The sequence below is a fragment of the Lolium rigidum genome, chromosome 5, assembly GCF_022539505.1.
Source record: "Lolium rigidum isolate FL_2022 chromosome 5, APGP_CSIRO_Lrig_0.1, whole genome shotgun sequence".
Lineage (NCBI taxonomy): Eukaryota > Viridiplantae > Streptophyta > Magnoliopsida > Poales > Poaceae > Lolium > Lolium rigidum.
Genome location: NC_061512.1, coordinates 134,133,273 through 134,154,039, shown reverse-complemented (window position 1 = coordinate 134,154,039; position 20,767 = coordinate 134,133,273). Strand labels below are relative to the sequence as shown.

Genomic DNA, 20,767 nt, shown 5'->3' with positions numbered 1-20,767 from the left:
GTAGACAAAGGTAAAAGCGTTTCCCGTCTCCAACATCCTGAAATACACGCCCTTTTACCTTTATATACAAGGATTGGTAAAACATTTGGAATTATGCATATGAGAATATCATTTTGTATAAATGTCTTTAAAATAATCTTGCTCACATGCAATATTTTCCCTCCTCTTCCTAGATGCCAATGAGATCATTTGCAGATGTCTTGAGCTTCCTGCGAGCTTTTCTTCCATTTTGCCACAGCACTACCAACATGAGCCACATGCTGCTTGAGACGATATACACCTCCAGTGCTCACATGGTTACATACAGAACATACACTTCAATGTATCCAGCTTTGACGGATCAACTAGACTTCCATACTTCCATCCTACATCTTCCTACTTCCTCTTAAGGACATTCTTTTCTTGCGATGCTGCTGCATTCATCTGAGTCCTACTACAGATACATAAACAAACAATAAGCAATACTACCTCCGATTAAGGAATAAGGCGTCCTCCTTTTATGTTTTTTGTTTGATCAAAAATATCTTCAAATATATAAAGATTGTTTGTATGCAATTAGCATCATTAGAAAGTGCTTTTCAATACGAATTCAACGATACTAATTACATATAATATAATCAAGATTGTGCTACTCAATTTTTATGGTCAAAATTCGTCTTGAAATACGTGTGCGCCTTATTCCTTGGGACGGAGGTAGTAGTTCAATAGTTGACATCGATAATTATACCTGTAAACGGACGACGGTCCACCAAATGCCGCTTGTGACTTTTTAAGCAGAACGGGACAATGCAGCTAGCCCGTTTACTACCGCCAGGATTAGAGCATCTCCAACAGGCGCGCTATATAGGTCGCGCTGCAAACGGCCGGTATGCAGCGCGCGGGAGGAATTCAGGCGCTCCAGCAGGCGCGGTAAACGGCGCGGCGCTGCAAAAAAAATTTGGGCGCGCGGTGTTTTGCACAATCCGGAGCGCCATATGTGACGCGTCGGCTACAGCGCGTGGCATCGCTCGTCCACGCGCGAAAAAAACCCTGCGCTGAATCTTCCCCTTCCACCTCGCCGCCCGCCCGCGCAATCCCTCGGCTCCGCGCGGCCGCCGGCGCAATCCCGACGATGGACGGGTCCTCCGGCAACCCGGCGACCCCTCCCTACTCCGTCCCGCCCTCCGCCGCCGCCGCCGCGTCCGCAGCGCCGCCGCCCACAGCAAACCCTAGCGGTGGCGGCGACGCCGGCAACGCAACGGCTGCTGCTCGTGCGCTGTTCGTTCCGCCACGCGGGGCGCTGCACACAGGCGCCGCCGCGGCGCAGATCGGAGCCGCGCAGGCCGCCGGCAACGCGCGGGCGGCGCCGAGGAGGAAGGTGTCGTCGAACAAACGTCCGCACATCGCCGCCGCCTCCGTCGCGTCGCCGAAGAAACCGAAAGCGCCCACCTCCCGCCGGCCGCAGCCTCCGCCGCCTCCTCCACCGACGAACCAGACGCCGCCAGCGCCTCCGTCCGGCAACCCCACGGGCGCACATACGGTGCATGTTGAAATGCCTGAGAGGTAACAAAACACTACTTTTCATCCAAATTTTAGTTTAGATGCATACATAGCCGGAGAATAATGAATTTCATTGCAATGTAGAGTCGATGATGACACATTCATGGAGCAAATGAATGTTGGATCTTCGTTCATGCATGATGAGACCGTTGAGGGATATGAGGAATATGAGGATGTAGATGAGGAAGGAGAAGGGTTGATCGAACCTCGCCATCCCGGTCGGTCGGCGAACTACACCATAGCGGAGGACAAGTTGCTTTGCAAGACGTGGTTGACAATTGGAATGGATCCAACAACCGGTACCGATCAAACAAGAGAAACATATTGGGTGAGGATGACGGAGTACTTCAACACACACAACAAAAGTGGGAACGAGCACCATGCGCTCACTTCGGTCCCGTTGGTCCGACATCAACACCGATTGCCAAAAATGGGCGCGCGTGCAATCCAATGTCGATGTTCTTAATCCAAGTGGCACAAATGAGAATGATAGGGTAAGCCATTCTACTACTATGTTGACCGTATTCTCTTTTGCTTGCTTTGTAGAACTCTATGGCTCAAGGATTGTTTAGGGATGTGGGAAAGAAGAACAAGAAAGGCAACAAGATTCTTGGCAAGCCATTCACCTTGCATCATTGCTATGAAGTGCTAGGGAATGAAGAGAAGTGGAAGACCCGCGGCAAGTTGGATGCGGCAACTATGGCGACCAATGCTACTGGTGATGCAACAATCATATATGATGATGATTCAAGTGACGAAGGCAAGAAGAGAAGCTCCACTCCTCACTCGGTGAACAATGGGCGGATGAATGTGCTTGGTAGGAAGACCGCCAAAGATATGAAGGGAAAGAAGGCCGGTGATGATGACATTGCAATGGCTATGGAAAGGATTGCAAATGCACGGTTGCAAGCAAATGAAGATAGGAAGATGGCAAGAAACTTGGAGAAAGAGGCTATGGATGCTATTGAAGCTCGGAGAGCCGCTTTGGAGGAGAGGATTGCCGCCAACGAGGAGAGGAAGTTGGCTTTGGAGGAGAAGAGGCAAGCCACCGAGGAGCATCGACGCCTAGCGAAGGAGGAGAGGAAGATTTTCTTCATGGATACTTCCCAAATGGATGAGAGGCAAAAGGAGTACATCAACCTTGCTCGCGACGAAGTGTTGGCCAAGAAGAGATTGTTGATGGCCAACATGAACACACCCACGGCTGGCATGTTTGGAGGAGGCATGCCGACGTTTGGAGGAGGCATGGGAGGCATGGCCGGCATGGGAAGCATGCCCATGCCCGCCATGGGAGGCATGGCCGGCATGGGAGGCTATGGAGGCATGGCCGGCATGGGAGGACCAAGCTATGGAGGAGTGTTTGGAGGGACTATGGGAGGCTCGGTGAGTGGTGTGTATGGAACTATGGGAGCACCACCGGGAGGCTTCGTGTCTTCCATGAATGCTACTATTCCTCCTTCAACCCAAGATGACGAGGAAGAAGAAGAATGTGTTGACTTGGAAAATGCGCAAGTGTGATATGCATTTGTCATATGCAAATTGTGTGTTCCACTTTATCCATTTGAACCATATATCGTGTGTCGTTGTTGAACTATGTCATATTGTGTGTCGTTCTTAAACTATGTGATATGTGTTGCACTTTGTGTCCATTTATTCATGATTTACATGTGAGTGTGTTTGATCTTGTGAGATGCATAGTAGTGTAGAATGTTATTTTCCGCGCCCGCGCGCGCTGTATTTAGCGCGCCCGGCGGAGGTCCATTTTTTCCGCTCGCGCAGGCGTTGTATTTTAGCGCGTCCGGCGGGGCAAAAACCGGCACAGCGCGTGCTATGCGTTTACCGCGTGGCCGAAACGGATGTATAGGGCCGACTTTTACGGCGCCTGTTGGAGATGCCTGCCGGTTGCCCGCCAGCGCGCCTATCAATCCCTGCTGCTCGCTTCGCTGCCTGCCTACAGTTCGCGTTACTGTGTAATCCTTGATGCCTAGCTGCCTGCCTACAGTTCGCGCTACGGTGCTAATCGTTGATGCCTCGCTGCCTGCCTATTCATGCGTTCAAGGCAATCGTTCTGCTACTTTCTGCTTTTCAACTGCTATTTACATCAGTTTTGCAAAAGGTACACACATTATTGCAATCAACATGACATCACATATAATGCTTCAGTTCAAACTCTCATAAATCATAATCACTATCAAGGCAGACAAGACCAAGCTCTATTCTCCAAAAATTATCAATCACTCAAATAATACACACCCTTATGAGCTCTCGGATAAAAAAAGAAATGTCAATAATCCTATCACACAGAAAAACAATGAACAGCTGGACCGTCCCATGGAACCCATGGAAAGAACAGAGTACTCCCTAGAAGATTTCATTTGGACAGATATAAATCATGAAGTTCCAAAGTGGCTAAGCAGGTCTCTTCCTTGTGGAAAAAAATGCTTCTCTTCTGTAGCCAAATAATGGCAATCATGTTTCACTAACATTGACAGGAGGGCAATCTCTTGCATAGCCAAATACTTTCATTCTTATGAAAGCGGCAAACTCTTGCTGCAAGAAACAAAAAAAAAAAGACATTTTTCTTCCTGTTGTTTTGGATTTGTCCTTCAACTGGGTCATGACAACCTGCATTTAGAACAAGATGACTATATTAGCAATCTCATGGTAGGTACTAGCAGAACAGAAATTCCATAACATATAGTGCACTACATTAGCAATCTCAAGTCAGTACCAGCAAGACCAAGAACTTACTTTTCAAGCGATAGTTATCGCAACCTTTGCACGAGTGACCTTTTGCCCCCATGGACATCTCTGGACCGCTGCAGCTCCTCACAAGGCTCACCGGACTCCTGCGGTTCCCCCACATGATTCAGTTAAGAATGCATTCAAAGACACTGAGGGTCAAATTAATGTAACCACAAAACACATAATGGATAAATTCATAAGGGCAAAATTGCAACCAAAAAGATGTGTCAACAGATTTTGAATGTGTTCAACCAAGAACATGCTCAGACCTATCAAAAGAAACATATATCTTTGAGATCATATAGGTGCACAACATTCGGATATGGGCTCCTACACTATTCATCACAGTATAAACACAGAATGAAACAGACTGATTTTATAAAAGAGGATTGGCAGTTCCTGTCTCTGTAAATCAGAGTCAGCAACTGCATCATAAGCAGACTAGATAGTATAACAGTACAAGGACCAAGCTAACCTATAATTCATCAGATATAACAGGCTTGTACTCAAATGACTGAAGCATATAAACAAGATTTGGATATGGGCGCCTACACTATCCATCACAGAGAGGATTCATATAAACACATACTCCCTCCGGTCCATAAAAAATGCTGGACGGATCGTTTTGCTAAAAGAACCCTGCAGTTATATGTTTCTCAACCCACACTCCTTTGCATTAGTAACGTCCGGCCGCATTAATTCAATGTCACGCATCAGCCAAAACGCTCGGGCACGCTCCGTTCCAGGACAAGCCATAAATGCCGAGTTTTAAAGGGTTTTAACTGCAAAACGTAATTACACTAACGACCCGACACTTTTTCCGGATCGGAGGAAGTAATAAAAAAGAAAGATTTATCAAAGAGATCATAATGAAACCATACATCTATGTATGCAAAAATCTCTCCAATTACCTGAAAACGGAACTACATGCATATCAGCATAGCATGCTTTATTTTTTCTGTACTGCCGTAGTTCACAGTTGGTACTCAAAAACAATAACAGTTGTGCTTAATCAACATTCTGGTGGGCTGATTGTTGTGGAGTCTTTGTAGAGTCGATGGGTCACAGGACATACGATGATGCTGTATACGTGATATCTTAATCAATCTTGGGATGCAATGGTGAAATAGTTAATGTGTGTAAACAAGGGATACCAAATGAAAAAGGAACACGTGATAGTAGGTAGTAGGACCTGTTCTTTTTTTTTTTACAATAGACGATCTAGTGTTAACCAACAACGTAAGCAGTCTGTATCCAGATGTTAAGGAGACAGAAGCAAAACATTAGGAAGCACTCGTTGCCAGGTAGGTCATGATCTCTTGGAATTATAGCCAACTAGTTCACATCTTAGACAAGGGTCAGCAACTAGTGATTCCTACAGAATTCATAGATTGATCTTCGTAGGGCAGGGTAATTGAACAGACTGATATGAGCATAAATCATTAGATGAGGAACAAAAAAACAGAGCTGAATGAGGCATAAATCACCACCTGCTTGATCTACCAGCTCTACTTCTTCCGATTTCGGCTGCCATCCTGCTCCTTCTTTCGAACTGGACTGCCGCCCTTCTCCGCCTCACGGACATGGACGAGCTCATGCTGTCCCCCACAGATCTCGCCGGACACCGGCTGCTCAACGGACGTGATAGAGGCCGCCGGAGAAGACGAGTTCAGGGGGCGAGCGGAGGGATGGGCGGCGGCGGTTGAGCTATTCCTTTGGAGAAGAGTTGAGGGGAGGGGGGAGGGGGGATTGGGCGGCGCCCGACTCCATCGCCATGGAGGGGGGCAGGAGCTGCGGGCGGGCGTGGCGGCGGTAGCGGGGAATCCGTGAGTGGCCGCTACAATTTATTTTTTAACGGGTGTCTATTTAGCTACGTAAATGGGCTTGGGCTGGCGGCGCCGTTAGCTTCCGTTTCCACTTGCAGATATATCGATAATGCATAAAAGAAAGAATGGAAGCTGTCGAATTCCACAGTCCAAACAACAAAACAGAAGTAGGCAACTAGCCATAAATGACCCAGATCATAATGGAAGCAACAACTCACAGAACATAAAAGAATCATGCTTACTAGTCTAATTTGACCAGCTTTCTCAGACAAAAGTGGAACTAAACAGAAAACTATGATGATTACTAGTCAAATTTCATCAGCTTTCTAAGACACACGTGAGCAGAACAATGCTCTCTACCCAACATCAAGATGTAAATTTATAACCTTGAACAATTACGTCATATTCAAGTAATGCATTTAGCAAACAAGACAACTGAATTCAATTTAGAGTAGATATACTTTCATTGCGCAAGCAGTGGATATATGTGTTGTACTGAACATACTAGAAAGAAAATCATATAGACATCATACTAGTAAGTGTATCTTGACTAATAAATTTCATGGCCTAGTGTACACGTTGGAAAACAGCTAGCATTACTTTTTATATAGAAGCAAAGATTAATTACTGAGAGATTCGTTTGAGGCCATGCGTGCATCCGGAAGCGCAGAAGTTCGCACTTATACTGCTGCCCTTGATCAGTGTGTGTCTAGTTAATTTATACTACTATGACTGAAAATGACACTAATAAGTCTGTTGTGCAGTAAAATAAGTAAGTATGCATTTGTATTGTTTTAAAAATACTGAAAGAGTGTTTTGTCCCACGCGTCTCAAATCTTCTATATGCCATGCGAGAAGATTCTGCTAAGGAATAGTTAGAGCATGTTTCTTTCTTATACTCTGATGTAGAAAAAAAACCTTGATTAAAACTAGTACTCCTATTATTCTTTTTGATTAAAACTACTACTATTCAGATGACACTAAGAACTGAAGGTGACATTCTGAAATTACATAGAGCATGGAAGCATATAGTTCATCTGCCCGAAGGTGACATTCAATATTTCACAAATGATTACTGAAAAAAGCATGGAGTTTAAGGTACTTGTCTAGTAGGTTCAGGACCAATCTGTCCGACTCTGCACATGCAAGCTTAATGTCTAAAGCTACCTATAAAGATTAAATCACAATTGTTACCAAAATAGCAAATGCAACTGCACAACCTGATTACTTATCTATTGAACCTGGTGTTAAATGAGAGAAGTAAAATAAAACATATGAACCAAATTAAAAGTCTGACCTGCTGCCCATGACCTCTCTTTTGGCTCCTAACTTTCAACTCGTTTTTCTTTTCTTCCGCCTCCTCCAATTTATCCTGAATTGACATGTGAACATTCCAGTTACTATCTACCAGGTAGGCAGTTAAATATAACTCAAAAAAAATTTATATAACTCAAAAAGTTAAATTATATCTTTTATTGTGCAATGTACCTTTATCTTCTTCAACAATTTTGGGATAAAACTTATGGCATGACACGCATAAATAAGATCTGATCCAGAGCCATCATCATCAAACTGAATGCTGCGATGGTTACCATGCACGGCGCCAACAAACACACCATTGTCATTAAAAACAGGAGCTCCTAATAGCCATTGGATTTGGTCTCTACAGCCAAATGTAAAGAAATAGTTGCTCCTCACTGTGCTTTTAGTATCAGTTGAGCTCATGATGGCTGCAGTGTTTGGGTTACTGCAAATAGTTCAGAATAGGTTTAGTTTAACAAACAGCTAACAGTTCAATTAAAACTGTGTCACTAGTGGGAATTTCCCTCGGTCAAAATAAGAGTACATTTATCAACTATTTTAAATGAAAGATGCGCAAAGAGGACAAAAGCTTACATGATGGAGCAGCTGCGGGCAACCAAGTCGGGTTTGCCAAAGTTCCAGAATACGGAAACATCTTCCCTTCCAAGCTTATGGTTACTCAAGCTGACAGCATGATAATTGTGCTCAGACTCTTCTACCTCCAATATCCGAAACATGTTTGTTTTATTGATAAGAAACTTTGCAGTCCTGACCTCACTATCGTGGAAACATACACGGATAGTGTCATAGTCATCTGGGTCAATACTAGAAGCATGAACAGCAATCATAATCTTGTTTGGATGAGCATCAACTATTATTCCGTGACAAGATTTATAATGATGTTCACACATGTGGGTTTCGAATGACCACACACGTACAACGTGTTGCATTACTTGGAACCTCACATCATTATGTAGCCCCTCCAAGGCTATACTATCTGCTCTCTTTCTTTTGACGACATCTCTGTTCAACTCTTTTTCAGTTTCTTCATCCTTCAAACAATCTGGTTGAGAAGCATAGTAGGCTTTTGCTGTTGCTTTATGTTTCTTGCCTTGAACATGTAACACAAGATTTTGCTGGCTACTCGCAGTAATATCACAGAGGCTGACATGCAAACCGAGGATACGTATGAGAAAACACATTAGTGAAAGCTAATACTGTTGAAGCTGAAACAGCCTGACTTCATGGCCAAACAAGGGATAAGTTATGTAAACAGTAATGATATGATTACTACTAGGGATACGTCATGTAACACATATGAATGGGATGATAACAATACAATAAATTACTCATTTGGAGATGTTATTTATAAGATGCGCTTTATCCTTGTCTCTACATGAACAATCGAGGGTAAGCTCACAGTTCTGGACATACAGAATATGGGGTGAGGTTGGCATAACTTTTTGAACAGATGGTATTTTACACTTAATTGCGTTTCCACAAGCAACTCATAGGGATCACGATTTTAATACAGAAATATATGCAAATTTCAATGCAAATATGCCAAGGGATCACATCAGCGTACCTGCATTTCCAAGGCAAGCGTGTTGACAGCCATAGGCTAGAATCAATATCAACATTTGCCTTGTCCGGATTTCCCTGTCCACAGTTGGATAGCCTATTTCGTCCCTCTGGGCCATTCTCAAGGACTGAATGAACACGTGCACTCATCGTAGTTCCAGGAATTAAATGATCAATAGAAAGGCCTTTCAGATCTTTAATCTAGATAAAAACAGCATTATAAATTAGTGATAACTAGATAATACAGAATAATTTGAAGAGTTATATTGACTAAAATCAACCATACAATAGATTTAGAGATCAAGTCTTCATCGGTCCTCAAGTGAATAACAGAATGAGATTTATCAATCGCCTTCACGACACATTGTATGAGTTGTCCGGATTCAGTCTTCACAGTTTCTGCAACAGAATACCAGTCGATTACTCTTGGCTAATCTCTCAAAATGGAACATCATGAACATTTCATAAAGCTGGAGAAGGATCAAAGAGAACTTTCTCACAGTATACAGCATTTCAGGTAAATAGGTACTCCCTCCGGTTCATATTAATTGACTTCAATATGGATGTATCTAGAACTAAAAGGTGTCTAGGTACATCCATATTAGAGTCAATTAATATGAACCGGAGGGAGTACCAATATTCCTAATAATGTTAAGCAGTAAGTTAGCAGACACCCCCTGCAGTCTGTCTTAATATGCAAAATCAAGAGTCGAGACATTATACCGAATTTGAGTCCCCATTTTAACAATAGTTTGTACCCTATAGTGTTATACCTTGCATAAAGGGTAAGCACTGCCTATATTAACAGTTGAAAACAACAAAAGGATACATCTGAGTTATATAATAAGTTTGCCTACAAGTAAACCAAATAACAAGAGAAAACGTGCAGGCGTTTTTTAGATGGAACAAAATTGCTAAAGATTGAACAATTGACATTATAAGCCCTAAGGGAATATGCTGCTATAAGCCTGTAAGCTACTGTGGTGCTCTGTGAATAGCAGTTATCTCAAGCAGCTAATGTAGACCAATAACTGGCATTATAATCTACGAACAAACAGCAAACAATTGTAACTATGATCTGACTAAGCAATCACCAATGTCTACCTTTGTCAGCTTTTGGCATAAATCCGCTGAAGGTGGATACTCCGAAATAAAGAATGTAACCATGGTCCTCAACACTTTTCACTTGGGCAGTGAGTACCTGAGAAACATAACATGCGAGAGTTAGCTCAGAATCTAACCTATCAAGTGTGGCAGAAGTATAAAGAGGCATACGCAGATAAGAGACATCCTATTGAGCAGATTATGGATGCTGTAGAAGTACGGGGTGAGCAATAACACCTTACGAAAGTTCAGTTTGGTAGGTAGATAAAAGACTGCCAACTCAACTGCTTGATAAAGAAAAAGTGACTAGGCAAGAAGAAACAATTTAATAATAGTTGCCAACCGTTAGGGAGGTGAGCTCAAATCTCAAAAGTATCTCCAGAACTAGGATGCATGTTGTTCTGTCCTAAGAGTTAAGCTGGTATCATGCATATCTATAACCAAGGCAAACTCGGCTATAATGAAGGTGAATATAATACCATTCCTTCCTGGATAGCATCCAGAGAAAGACCTTTGTATATTCGGCTCAACCGTAATGATAACCAAACCCGTTTGTTTACTTTTTCTTCTTTCTTGTCATCATCCACTCGCAGAACCACGCAAGGAACATGTTGACCAACATGGACAACTTCAGCACATAAACTGTCCTCATTATCCTGCACAAAAAAAAAAACCAGGTATGGAGTGAAATAGAATAACTAAAATCAATATCAGCATCAGTTAACCACTTGAAGGGAAAAGGATAAAATAACTAAATTTTTCTTATTTCTGGCAGAATATAAATTGCACGCATCTTGAAGGAAAAAAAAGTATTAAATACCTTGCTATTTCCGTGCACAGCGATATCCGAAACTTCCTCTGTGCAAACAAACCCTCTCATTCCACCGGATAGACTTACTATAATGTCCTTTTGGTTGACTTCGGTTACGACACCCCAAAGCTTCATATTTGGTGAGATATTCTGAGAAACAGAAAATGAAATGGTTAGCGTGGCCGTTTCAGCAAAACGGCAGCACTTAATCCAAGAATCTCACCAGGAGAGCAAATACCCCATACTGTCTATAAAAAATATCACATATCCAGATCCATGGTTTTAAAGGCGTTAAGGCGTCTTAGAGCGGTTAGGGGGCGCTCTGACGCCTAAGCGACGCCTAGGCGGGCGCTTTGGACGCCTAGGCGCCTAAAGCGGTCGATTTTTCAAGGCGGAGGGCGGGCGCCTTGACGCCTAAGCGTCGCCTAGGCGACGCCTTAGGGATGCCTTTAAAACCATGTCCAGATCACATAGAAAACATAGGAAAGAAGTATACATAACCCCCAGAAGTTTCATGTTTTGGACAGAGAACCCCCCTAACTATAAACTGGAGCACTTAATCCCACATCTTTGTTAAACCGGACAGAGAGCCCCCTCAGCCCGCGGGAGGCTGTTTTGCTCAGCGGTTTTGATGACGTGGAAGATGGTATAGTTTGCACGGTGGCAACATGGGTCTGGCCTGGTCTAAATGACCCCATAGGCCCATACTAGCACGACCTGGTTAGGCAAAACCAACTCTCTCCTGGACAGCTCCACGTGTGGCAGCCGCCTCTGCTCTCGATCGCGGCAGCGGCGACGATTCCTCCTGGACGGCGGCGACGACGGACGATCGCCTGCATGTTCCATTGATTGGAGTGCGGCGCTACGAGCAAGTCAGGCTCCTAAACCCTGTCTGTATAGCTGATATTGTGTCCCTTTTTTCAGTTCCACCAGAGGCAGTTTTCTGTAGAGGTTTAGGGTTGTTTTGGCGAGTGATTTGTAGGATTCATCCAATTAAGTAGCATCATAGCTACGGCCGTAGAAACCAGAGACCTAGTCGAACCATTTGATGCATGCTACCAGATTTTGATGGTCTTATGTCTCAAGTTAACATACATGTGACCTTATTAACTTAAATAGATGTAGTCGTTTTCAAATTAGGGGTACTTGTTTTTTAAATAACCTAACCAGATTTTGATGCTTTGTATTTGTTTTTGTAGGACTAAATCATGAATCATCCAGAGTACTTATCTGTGAGGTTTCAATTTCATGGCGAATTTGAACACGATGGGAAGGAGTGGATGTATAAAGGGGGAAGCACAGGCATGTCCACAGTACATATGTCGAAGCTCTCGTTGCCTGAACTGAAGAAGCATCTTGCAGATCATGTAAGCTGCTCAACAACTTTTCTTGAGAAGACATCATTGTGTTGGAAGATTCCTCGCAAAACAGGTAGAGCTGCAATGATATGGCTTGAAGACCAATCATCAATCAGGTCCATGGCCAAATATGTTACAGATGCAGATATCATGGACTTGTATGCAAGGCATCCTACTGAAGAAGAGTTCGAGGAGCATGTAGATGTGAGAGAAAATGTACCAGAGACAATGCAGAACAAAGATGTTTTTGGAGGAGATGCAGATCCAACCGACAGGGACAAACAAGAGCATGATCGAACTGATAGATACAATACAGAACATAACGTTGCAGCAAAGGGTCCAACTTTTGGAGCTTCAATGGAGGCAAAAGGAAAAGGAATTAAAGAAACAACTTCAGATGAATATTCCGACTCGGAAGACAGTGATTTCTTGTGTGATCATGATGCTGATGATAGCAATAGCTCCGCTGAAGATGATGAAGCAATTTCATACAGGCTGCAAGCAAGGGAACTGAAGAAGAAAATAAAGAAGAAAATGCTAGGTGAAGAAGAAATAAAAGGATGCACTGTGCCTGAAGAATTCATTGTGTCGGAAGTTAACGAAGAAGAAGAAGAAGATGGAGAGGAGGAACAGTTCCAGGACAGTGAAGATGAATTGTCATATTCAGAGGACAGTGATGGGGAAGTCAAGACAAGGAAAACCAAGCATAGGGTGTATGATGAAAATGCAGAAGTGCAAGAGTTTGAACTTGGGCTAGCATTTACTGACAGCAGGCAGTTCAAGCAAGCCTTAATTAATTATGGGCTGAAGAATTTTCACCATTTGTTGTTCCCAAAGGATGAGAGGACTAGGGTAGAAGCAAAGTGTAGTTTTCCCGGATGTCCATGGAGAATTTATGGATCTATTAGTGGTAAGTCCATATGGATGGTTGTCACTAGATTGAGAAATAAACACATTTGTGTACCAAGGAGGGACAACAAGCTAGTGACAAGTGTGGTGATTGCAGAGAAATATTTCAGAGAAATTAGAGATAATCCTGTGCAGAGGTAAGCATTGCCAAATGCAAGAGAGCAAAGAAGATTGTTATGGAGAGACTAATTGACTCAACCAATGGGGAATTTTCTAGGGTCTTCGACTACCATCTGGAGCTAGTGAGAAGCAATCCAGGAAGTACAGTTGCAGTAACATTGAACCCAGATGTTGTTGATAGACCAGTGTTCAAGAGGATGTATGTGTGCCTTGATGCCTGCAAGAAAGGTTTCATGGCAGGTTGTAGAAGAGTTGTGGGGCTGGATGGATGCTTTCTGAAGGGAGCAGTAAGTGGACAATTGTTGTGCGCTGTAGGAAGAGATGCTAACAATCAAATGTACCCAATTGCGTGGGCATGTGTTGAAGTTGAGAGTTATGACAGCTGGTATTGGTTCTTGTCATATCTTCAGAAGGACATCCAAATTAATAATCATGGAGAAGGATGGGTGATTATTTCAGATCAACAAAAGGGGCTTATCAAGGCGGTGAGTGAGATAGTGCCAGAAGCAGAGCACAGGATGTGTGCTAGGCATATTTATGCTAATTTGAAGAAATTAAATAGAGACAAGCAATTTCAGAAAATGTTCTGGTGCTGTGCGAAGTCATCTGATAGAACTGGTTTTAACTATCACAGGGCTAAGTTAGCTCAAAAAACTCCAGAAGGGGCAAAAGACATGATGAAAACATCTCCTGAACATTGGAGCAGAGCTTTCTTCAAGTTGCACAATAACTGTGATTCAGTGGAGAACAACCTGTGTGAGTCATTCAACAATGCTATCATGAGAGCTCGATTCTATCCTATAATCACTTCAATGGAAGGAAGTAACTGTGAGGATTCAGGAAAACAGGACAAAGTCAGAGAAATGGCATGGTACAATTTGTCCAAATATTTTTAAAAAGTTGAAGCTAAACATCAAGAGATCTGCTATTTGCCAAGTGTTATGGAATGGGAAAGATGGTTTTGAGGTTCAAGAAGGAGAACTTGGAGAATTTGACTTGCTCTTGCAGGTACTGGGAACTATCTGGGTTGCCTTGTTGTCATGCAATTACTGCAATTTATAGAGTGCACAAGGAACTTGATGATTTCATTGCACCTTGCTACAAGATCAGCGAATACAATAAAATATATGATCATGTGTTGCAACCGGTTGAGGGAAAAGAGAACTGGCCATTGGCTACAAACCCAAGGCCATTTCCTCCAATTAAAATGAAAATGCCAGGGAGGCCAAAAACAGAGAGAAGAGAAGAGGGTGAAAAGCCAAAGGGAGTGAAGATGTCAAGAAAAGGTTGCAAAATTAAATGCTCAGCATGTGGTAACCCTGGCCACAATAAAAGGAAATGCAGAAACAATCCTACTGCCAGAGTGCAGGAACATGATCAATACATTAGAGCATCAAAGAAAAGCAAAAAGAAGCAAGCTGAAGCAACGGCAAAGGTAAATATTATTGTATTACTATGATTATCCTGTATTTTTTTTTGGTATACATAAATATAGATATAAATAGTACATGTATATAGTGCCACTCAAGCTGAAGGGAGCTCCCAGCCAGCTTCAGTTCATGTGTCAAGTTCTACACAGCATGTGCCTGTTCAAGTTTTTTCAAATTCTCAGCCTATCACAACAGAGAGAGTACCAGAAGCTAACAGGCTCAAGTGGTGGTTTTATGGCAGCAAGAAGCAACAAGAAGATGGGCTAGGAGGAGAGCAGTAGTTCAACCATTAGATCTCCAATAGTTATTTTTTGGACAGTTAAAAGCAAGCATGAGATGGACAATTCACTCATTCAAAATGATGATTGTAATATTACCTAATACAAGAGCAGAAAATCTAAGAAAAGGCATCCCTTCAAGTTACTCTGATCTCAAGATTTGCACAATTCACGTTCTTTTTAATCTTCTTACACTTGATAAGTTGATATATTGTGTGGACAAGGTTAGGGCACTGAACAGAGAGAAATGAAATTTTGGCCTTGAATCAAGTGATGTTACACTTCAAGGGCAGCAGCCATCTGACGCTAATATGTAAGAATCAATTTGTCGTAGTTCATAATTGTGAGGCACAATTTTACCATTTAAAATGTAGTATACATTATTACTCACAATTATTCACTAGAGACTACCATTTGCATGCCAGACTTTGGGAGTGCGCTGTGGCATGTGCTGTCAGGCTTATATGCCACACGTGGTGTCAAAAGGTTCCTAGCTAAACATGTATAAGAGGGTATGGCTGCTGCCAACCACTGATTCATACTACCTCTGGACAGAATTAATCGACGCAGCTACCCACTAACAACATGCATGAGCAGGTCTCCCTCCGCGTCGATTAAATCCGACCGGAGGGAGTACATGTTATAAACTAAATCCTAAGGAGCAACAGTTTGAGAGAGTAAAAACCTTATGGGTTACGTGATTCTCAAAGCGTGGGAGCTTCCCAGGGGTAGCACCACCGTGAAGGGTCCCCAAGTCGTCGTCACCATCACCGTCACCGTCCATTCCAAGTGAGACGTTGGCGTTCCTCTTCTTCTTTCCCATCCTCTCCTCCTTGTCGGACTCTGACTCAGCCTCTGTACGCGCATCGGCCATCTCATCCCTGCTGAGGAGGCTGCGTCCTCCTGCGAACCGAAACCCCACATCAGTACGAAATCGGCACGCAAAGGGCGGGGCAAGCAGCACAGCAGTTACTCACCTCCCGGGAAATCTCCGTCGTCAGCAGCGTTGAAGACTGCGGAGTGAGGCGCCGGCTGCTGCTCCTGCTCCTCTATGCCATCCCCCTTCTCCACCTTCTTATGGTGCCTTTTGAATGCCTTGCGATTAGCACGCAGCTCCGGCTTGCCCGGGCGGTCCGGCCCCTTCCCCTTCCCCTTCTTCCTGCCTCCGTGCGGCGCCATGGCGGCGAGCGCCCCGAGTGTCGGAATAGGGTTGGACCGAGAGTTCCGGGTGTCGGTGGAGGAGGCGACGGGTCTGGGATTGGGCAGCGGCGGCACCTAGACCCTAGAGGAGACGGTACTAGTAGCTGGGGAAATCCGGCGTGGGCCGGCCCATCTTTCGCGTTGTGTATTTTCTGGTCCTTTGGTTCGTTCGGCAGTGAGAGGGGGAGCTCCTCGGGAAAACCGGGTGCTCCTATAGATCGCTTTGAGCGATGTAACGGACTCCTATCGCTAAAGGAAAGACAACCTGGGCCGGGCCCATTTAACTTCGCTATCGTACGAGCTTGATCTGTGGATTCGATCGCTGTGCTCCAGTTTTCTGGTGATTTTTTTTATGAAAACAAATCAGATTTCAAAATAAATGTACAAATTAAACTTCGGGTGTTTTTTAAATCAGATTTCGAATATTCAAATTTAGGAACTGTTCAAATTTGGAAAAAATGTTCAGATTTTGAAAATTTTCAACTTCAAAATTTGTTCAAACTAAAAATTGTTCCGATTTAAAAAATGTTTAAATCTTCAAAATTTTCAAATACAAAATTGTTTTGTTTTAAAATAGTTCAGATCTTAAAATGTTCAACACTTAAAAATGTTCAAATTTAAAATTTGTTTGTATTTCAAAAAATGTTCAATTTAAAATAAAGAATTTTAAAATCAAAGAAAATTCAAATTAGAACAAATTTCAAATTTGAACAAATTTCGAATTTGAACATTTCTTAAATCAGAACAAAAAACAAATCTGAACAAATTTCGAAATTAGCAAAACAAGAAGAACCGAAAAGGAAAAAAATCAGAACCGAAAAACATGGGAAAGCCAAAAAAATATAACCAGAAACCAAAGGAAAAATCCACACAGGATAGTCGCTAATGTGCCGGCCCACCCGTCCGTCGCTTCAGACGGGAGCGAATCGTTCCCGCTCTGAGCGGGGAATAGGGATCGCGGGGAAAACCTATACACCGACCAGGTCGGTGGCTACCGGCCACCGCACACCCCCTGGTCGGGTATGGGCCGTGCCCGGTCATTCGTCTCTTTTTCGGTTTTCTGTTTCTTTTTTGTTTTTTTTATTTTTTTCATTTTTCTTTTTTTTCTGTTTTCTTTCTTATTTTGTTTTTCTTTCTTCTTTTTGTTCAAACTAAAAAAAATTCAAATTCAAAAATGTTCAAAGTCAAAAAGTGTGCAAATTTGAGAATTGTTCAAATTCGAAATTTGTGCAAATTCGAAAATCGTTTAATTTTTGAAATTCGTTCAAATTTAAAAATCGTTTAATTTTCGAAATTTGTTCAAATTCGAAAATCGTTCAATTTCAAAATTGGTTCAAATTCGAAAAATCGTTCAATTTTGGAAATTTATTCAAATTCGAAAATCGTTCAATTTCAAAATTTGTTCAAATTCAAAAAATCGTTCAATTTTTGAAATTTGTTCAAATTCGAAAATCATTCAATTCGAATTTTGTTCAAATTTGAAACTGTTCAGATTTAAAACAGAGAAAAAATGAGAAAAGAAAAAAGTAAAACAAACTTGGGCCGACCCGTCTGCACCGAATCCACAGCAAACAGTCTCAGCAAATCGTGGGCCGGCCCAACAAAGATCTAGGGGGTGGTCGGTGGCTGCTATACACAGACCAGGTCGGTGTAAAGCAGCTCCCGAGCTCCTCGACACCGACCTGGTCGGCGCTTGAAGGATGCCGCACACCCCGCGCGTCCTCGGTAGTTAGCTGGGCCGCGGCCCAACATCAGGTAATGCGTTTTTTTCTTTTTTCTTTTTTTCTGTTGTTTATTTTCTTTTTAAAAAATATGTTTTTTTCTGTTTATATTTTGTTAAAATCTGAACATTTACCAAAATTAAAAAACTTTTCAAATTAAAAAGAAATCACTTTACAAAAAATCTGAACATTTTTCAGATGTGATATTTTTAAATTTGAACAAAAAATGTATTTTTTTTCTATGAATAATTTCCGAATTTGAACATTTCTGAATTTGAACAAATTTTATATTTGAACAATTTTCGAATTTGAACGATTTTCATATTAGAAAATTTCGAATTTGAACAAATTTCATATTTGAGCGGTTTTCAAATTTGAACGGTTTTCGAATTTGAACGGTTTTCAAATTTGAACGTTTTCAAATTTGAACGGTTTTAAAATTTGAACATTTTTTAATTTAAACATTTTCTCAATTTAAATAATTTTTAAAAATTAAAATTTTCGAATCTAAAAAAATATAAACAAAACAAAAAAGAAAAAAACCAGAAAAAAACCAGAAAAAAAACCAGAAAAGAAAAGGAAAAAGGATAAACAGACACAAATGGGCCTAGCCGCGAAAACCTATACACCGACCAGGTCGGTGGCTACCGGCCACCGCACACCCCTTGGTCGGGTATGGGCCGGCCCATTTGGGTCTGTTTAGCCTGTGCAGCTCGTTTTTGCTTTTTCTTTTTTCTTTTCTGGTTTCTTTTTCTGTTTTCTTTTCTTTTTTCTGTTTTCAGTTTTTGCTATATTTTTCAGATTCAAAAACTTTTATTTTTAAAAATTGTTCATATTGAGAAAATGTTTAAATTTAAAAATTTTCAAATTTGAAAATCGTTCAAATCTAAAAACCGTTCAAATTTGAAAACCGTTCTCAAATTTAATTTTTGAAAAATGTTCAAACTTTGAAACTGTTCAAATTTTAAAATTGTTCTAGCTTTGAAATTGTTCAGTTAAAAATGTTCAATTTTAAAAAATGTTCAACTTTAAAAAATGTTCCAAATTTAAAATTGTTCAAATTTTAAAATTATTTTTAAATTCTAAAATTTGTTCAGTTTTGAAAATGTTCAAATTTTACGGAATATTCAATCTCAAAAAATAGTTTTGTGTCCAAAAAGTTGTTAGATTTTAAAAACGGAAATATAAACAGAAAAGATAAAACAGCAAAAAGGAAAGAAAAAGAAAAAAAGCTTACGTGTTGGGATGGGCCGCGGCCCATTGAACCGCCCCGAGTTGCGGGGGTGTGCGGTGCCTTGCACCGACCGACCAGGTCGGTGTATAGCACGTCCCGTGAGAGGGGGGAGATGCTATCCACAGAGTTGGTCGGTGCCGAAGCGATCGCCGCACACCCCGCCCGCCCCGAATTACTAACTGGGCCGCGCGGCCCAACATCAGGTAAGCTGGTTTTTTTCTTTTTCGTTCCTTTTTTCTGTTATTTGTTTTCTTTTTTAAAAGAATCTTTTTTTAAAACCGAACATTTGTAAAAAAATAAAAAAATCAAATTAAAAATAAATTACTTTTTAAAAATCTGAACATTTTCAGATTTGAACATTTTTTAATTTGAACAAAAATGTATTTTTTGTATGAACAATTTCCGAATTTGAACATTTTTGAATTTGAACAAAATTTATATTTGAACAATTTTCGAATCTGAACGATTTTCATATTAGAACAATTTTCAAATTTGAACAAATTTCGAATATGAACGATTTTCATATTTGAACAATTTTTGAATTTAAACAGTTTTCATATTTAACTATTTTTGAATTTTAGTAATTCTCAAATTTGAACGTTTTTCGAATTTAAACATTTTTCGATTATAGACTTTTCCAATTTGAACAAAAGAAAAAAATAAAAAGAAAGAAAAGAAAACAGAAAACGGAAAAAGGAAAAACAAAATAAGAAAAAAAAAGAGAAAACGAAAGCAAAAAAGGTTAAATGGGCCAGGTCCAATACCCGACCAGGGTGTGCGGCAACCGCATCGGCACCGACCTGGTCGGTGTATAGGACTGGCCGTGAGAGGGGAGCCCCTAATCTCCGCCTTAAGCGGACGCAACACTCGCTCTGCATGTAGAGTGTACTCCACGTGCCATGATGGGCTCGGCCCATTAATTGCCGGATAACGGAGCCTCTGCGTCCAGTTTCAAACCTCAGGTACGTTTTCTTTTTCTTTTTCTTTATGTTTACATTTAAAAACGCTTCGATTTAAAATATTCAAAATTTAAAAAGTTCAAACTCGAGAAAAGTTTGGACTAAAAATTTGTTGAGCTAAAAGATGTTGAAATTTAAAAAATGTTCAAATCTAAAAAAGTTCAAACTTAAAATATGTTCACATAAAAAATTGTTTAGACAAAAAATGTTTTAATTTAAAAACTGTTCAATTCTAAAAATGTTCAAACTCGAAAAAATTTAGATCAAAAAAATTAATAAAAAATTGAAAATTTTAAAATTGTTCATATTTAAAAATATTTTTGTTCAAAAATGTTCAAATTCAAAAAATGTTCAAATTTAAAAATGTTCAAAATTAAAATAAGTTCAAAATCTGAAAAAGTTTAAAACTTAAAAAAAATAGCAAAAACCGATCGAAAAACCAAATCTAGAGAGAAAAAACCAGGACAACGGAGAAAAAATACGAAGGAAAAAACCCTGGCTTCGCTAATGGGCCGGTCCAGTTGACCCCGCTCTGTGCAGAGCGCCAGATAGCGCCCGCTATGAGCGGGGAATAGGATTCACCCAGTGAGAGCCCGGCAGCTCCTATGCGGTGACCCAGCATACCACTGCATGTTGTAGTATGCAAGTCG

The 20,767-nt window shown here is 41.2% G+C and overlaps 1 protein-coding gene across 1 annotated transcript; it reads right to left on the bottom strand.

Moving 5' to 3' along the window:
• Positions 1–3,694: 3,694 nt before the first annotated feature.
• LOC124656445 lies at positions 3,695–16,182 on the bottom strand. Its single transcript, XM_047195188.1, has 12 exons — positions 15,981–16,182; positions 15,689–15,906; positions 10,918–11,058; positions 10,577–10,753; positions 10,098–10,194; positions 9,280–9,392; positions 8,998–9,194; positions 8,007–8,576; positions 7,599–7,857; positions 7,408–7,482; positions 4,291–4,388; positions 3,695–4,164 (listed from the first exon to the last, which is right to left on the bottom strand). Exons 1-11 carry the CDS (start codon positions 16,180–16,182, stop codon positions 4,305–4,307), a joined length of 2,133 nt encoding a protein of 710 aa, XP_047051144.1. The 3' UTR covers positions 3,695–4,164; positions 4,291–4,304.
• Between the last annotated feature and the right edge of the window lie 4,585 nt (positions 16,183–20,767).

Excerpts from the sequence above, each read along its gene's own strand:
- LOC124656445 (XM_047195188.1), bottom strand. The coding sequence starts at position 16,182 with ATGGCGCCGCACGGAGGCAGGAAGAAGGGGAAGGGGAAGGGGCCGGAC. Across the intron at positions 10,195-10,576 it reads ATGCTATCCAGGAAGGAATG|GTACTCACTGCCCAAGTGAA; the intron begins GTATTATATTCA and ends TATGTTTCTCAG. Across the intron at positions 9,195-9,279 it reads ACTTGATCTCTAAATCTATT|ATTAAAGATCTGAAAGGCCT; the intron begins GTATGGTTGATT and ends GTTTTTATCTAG.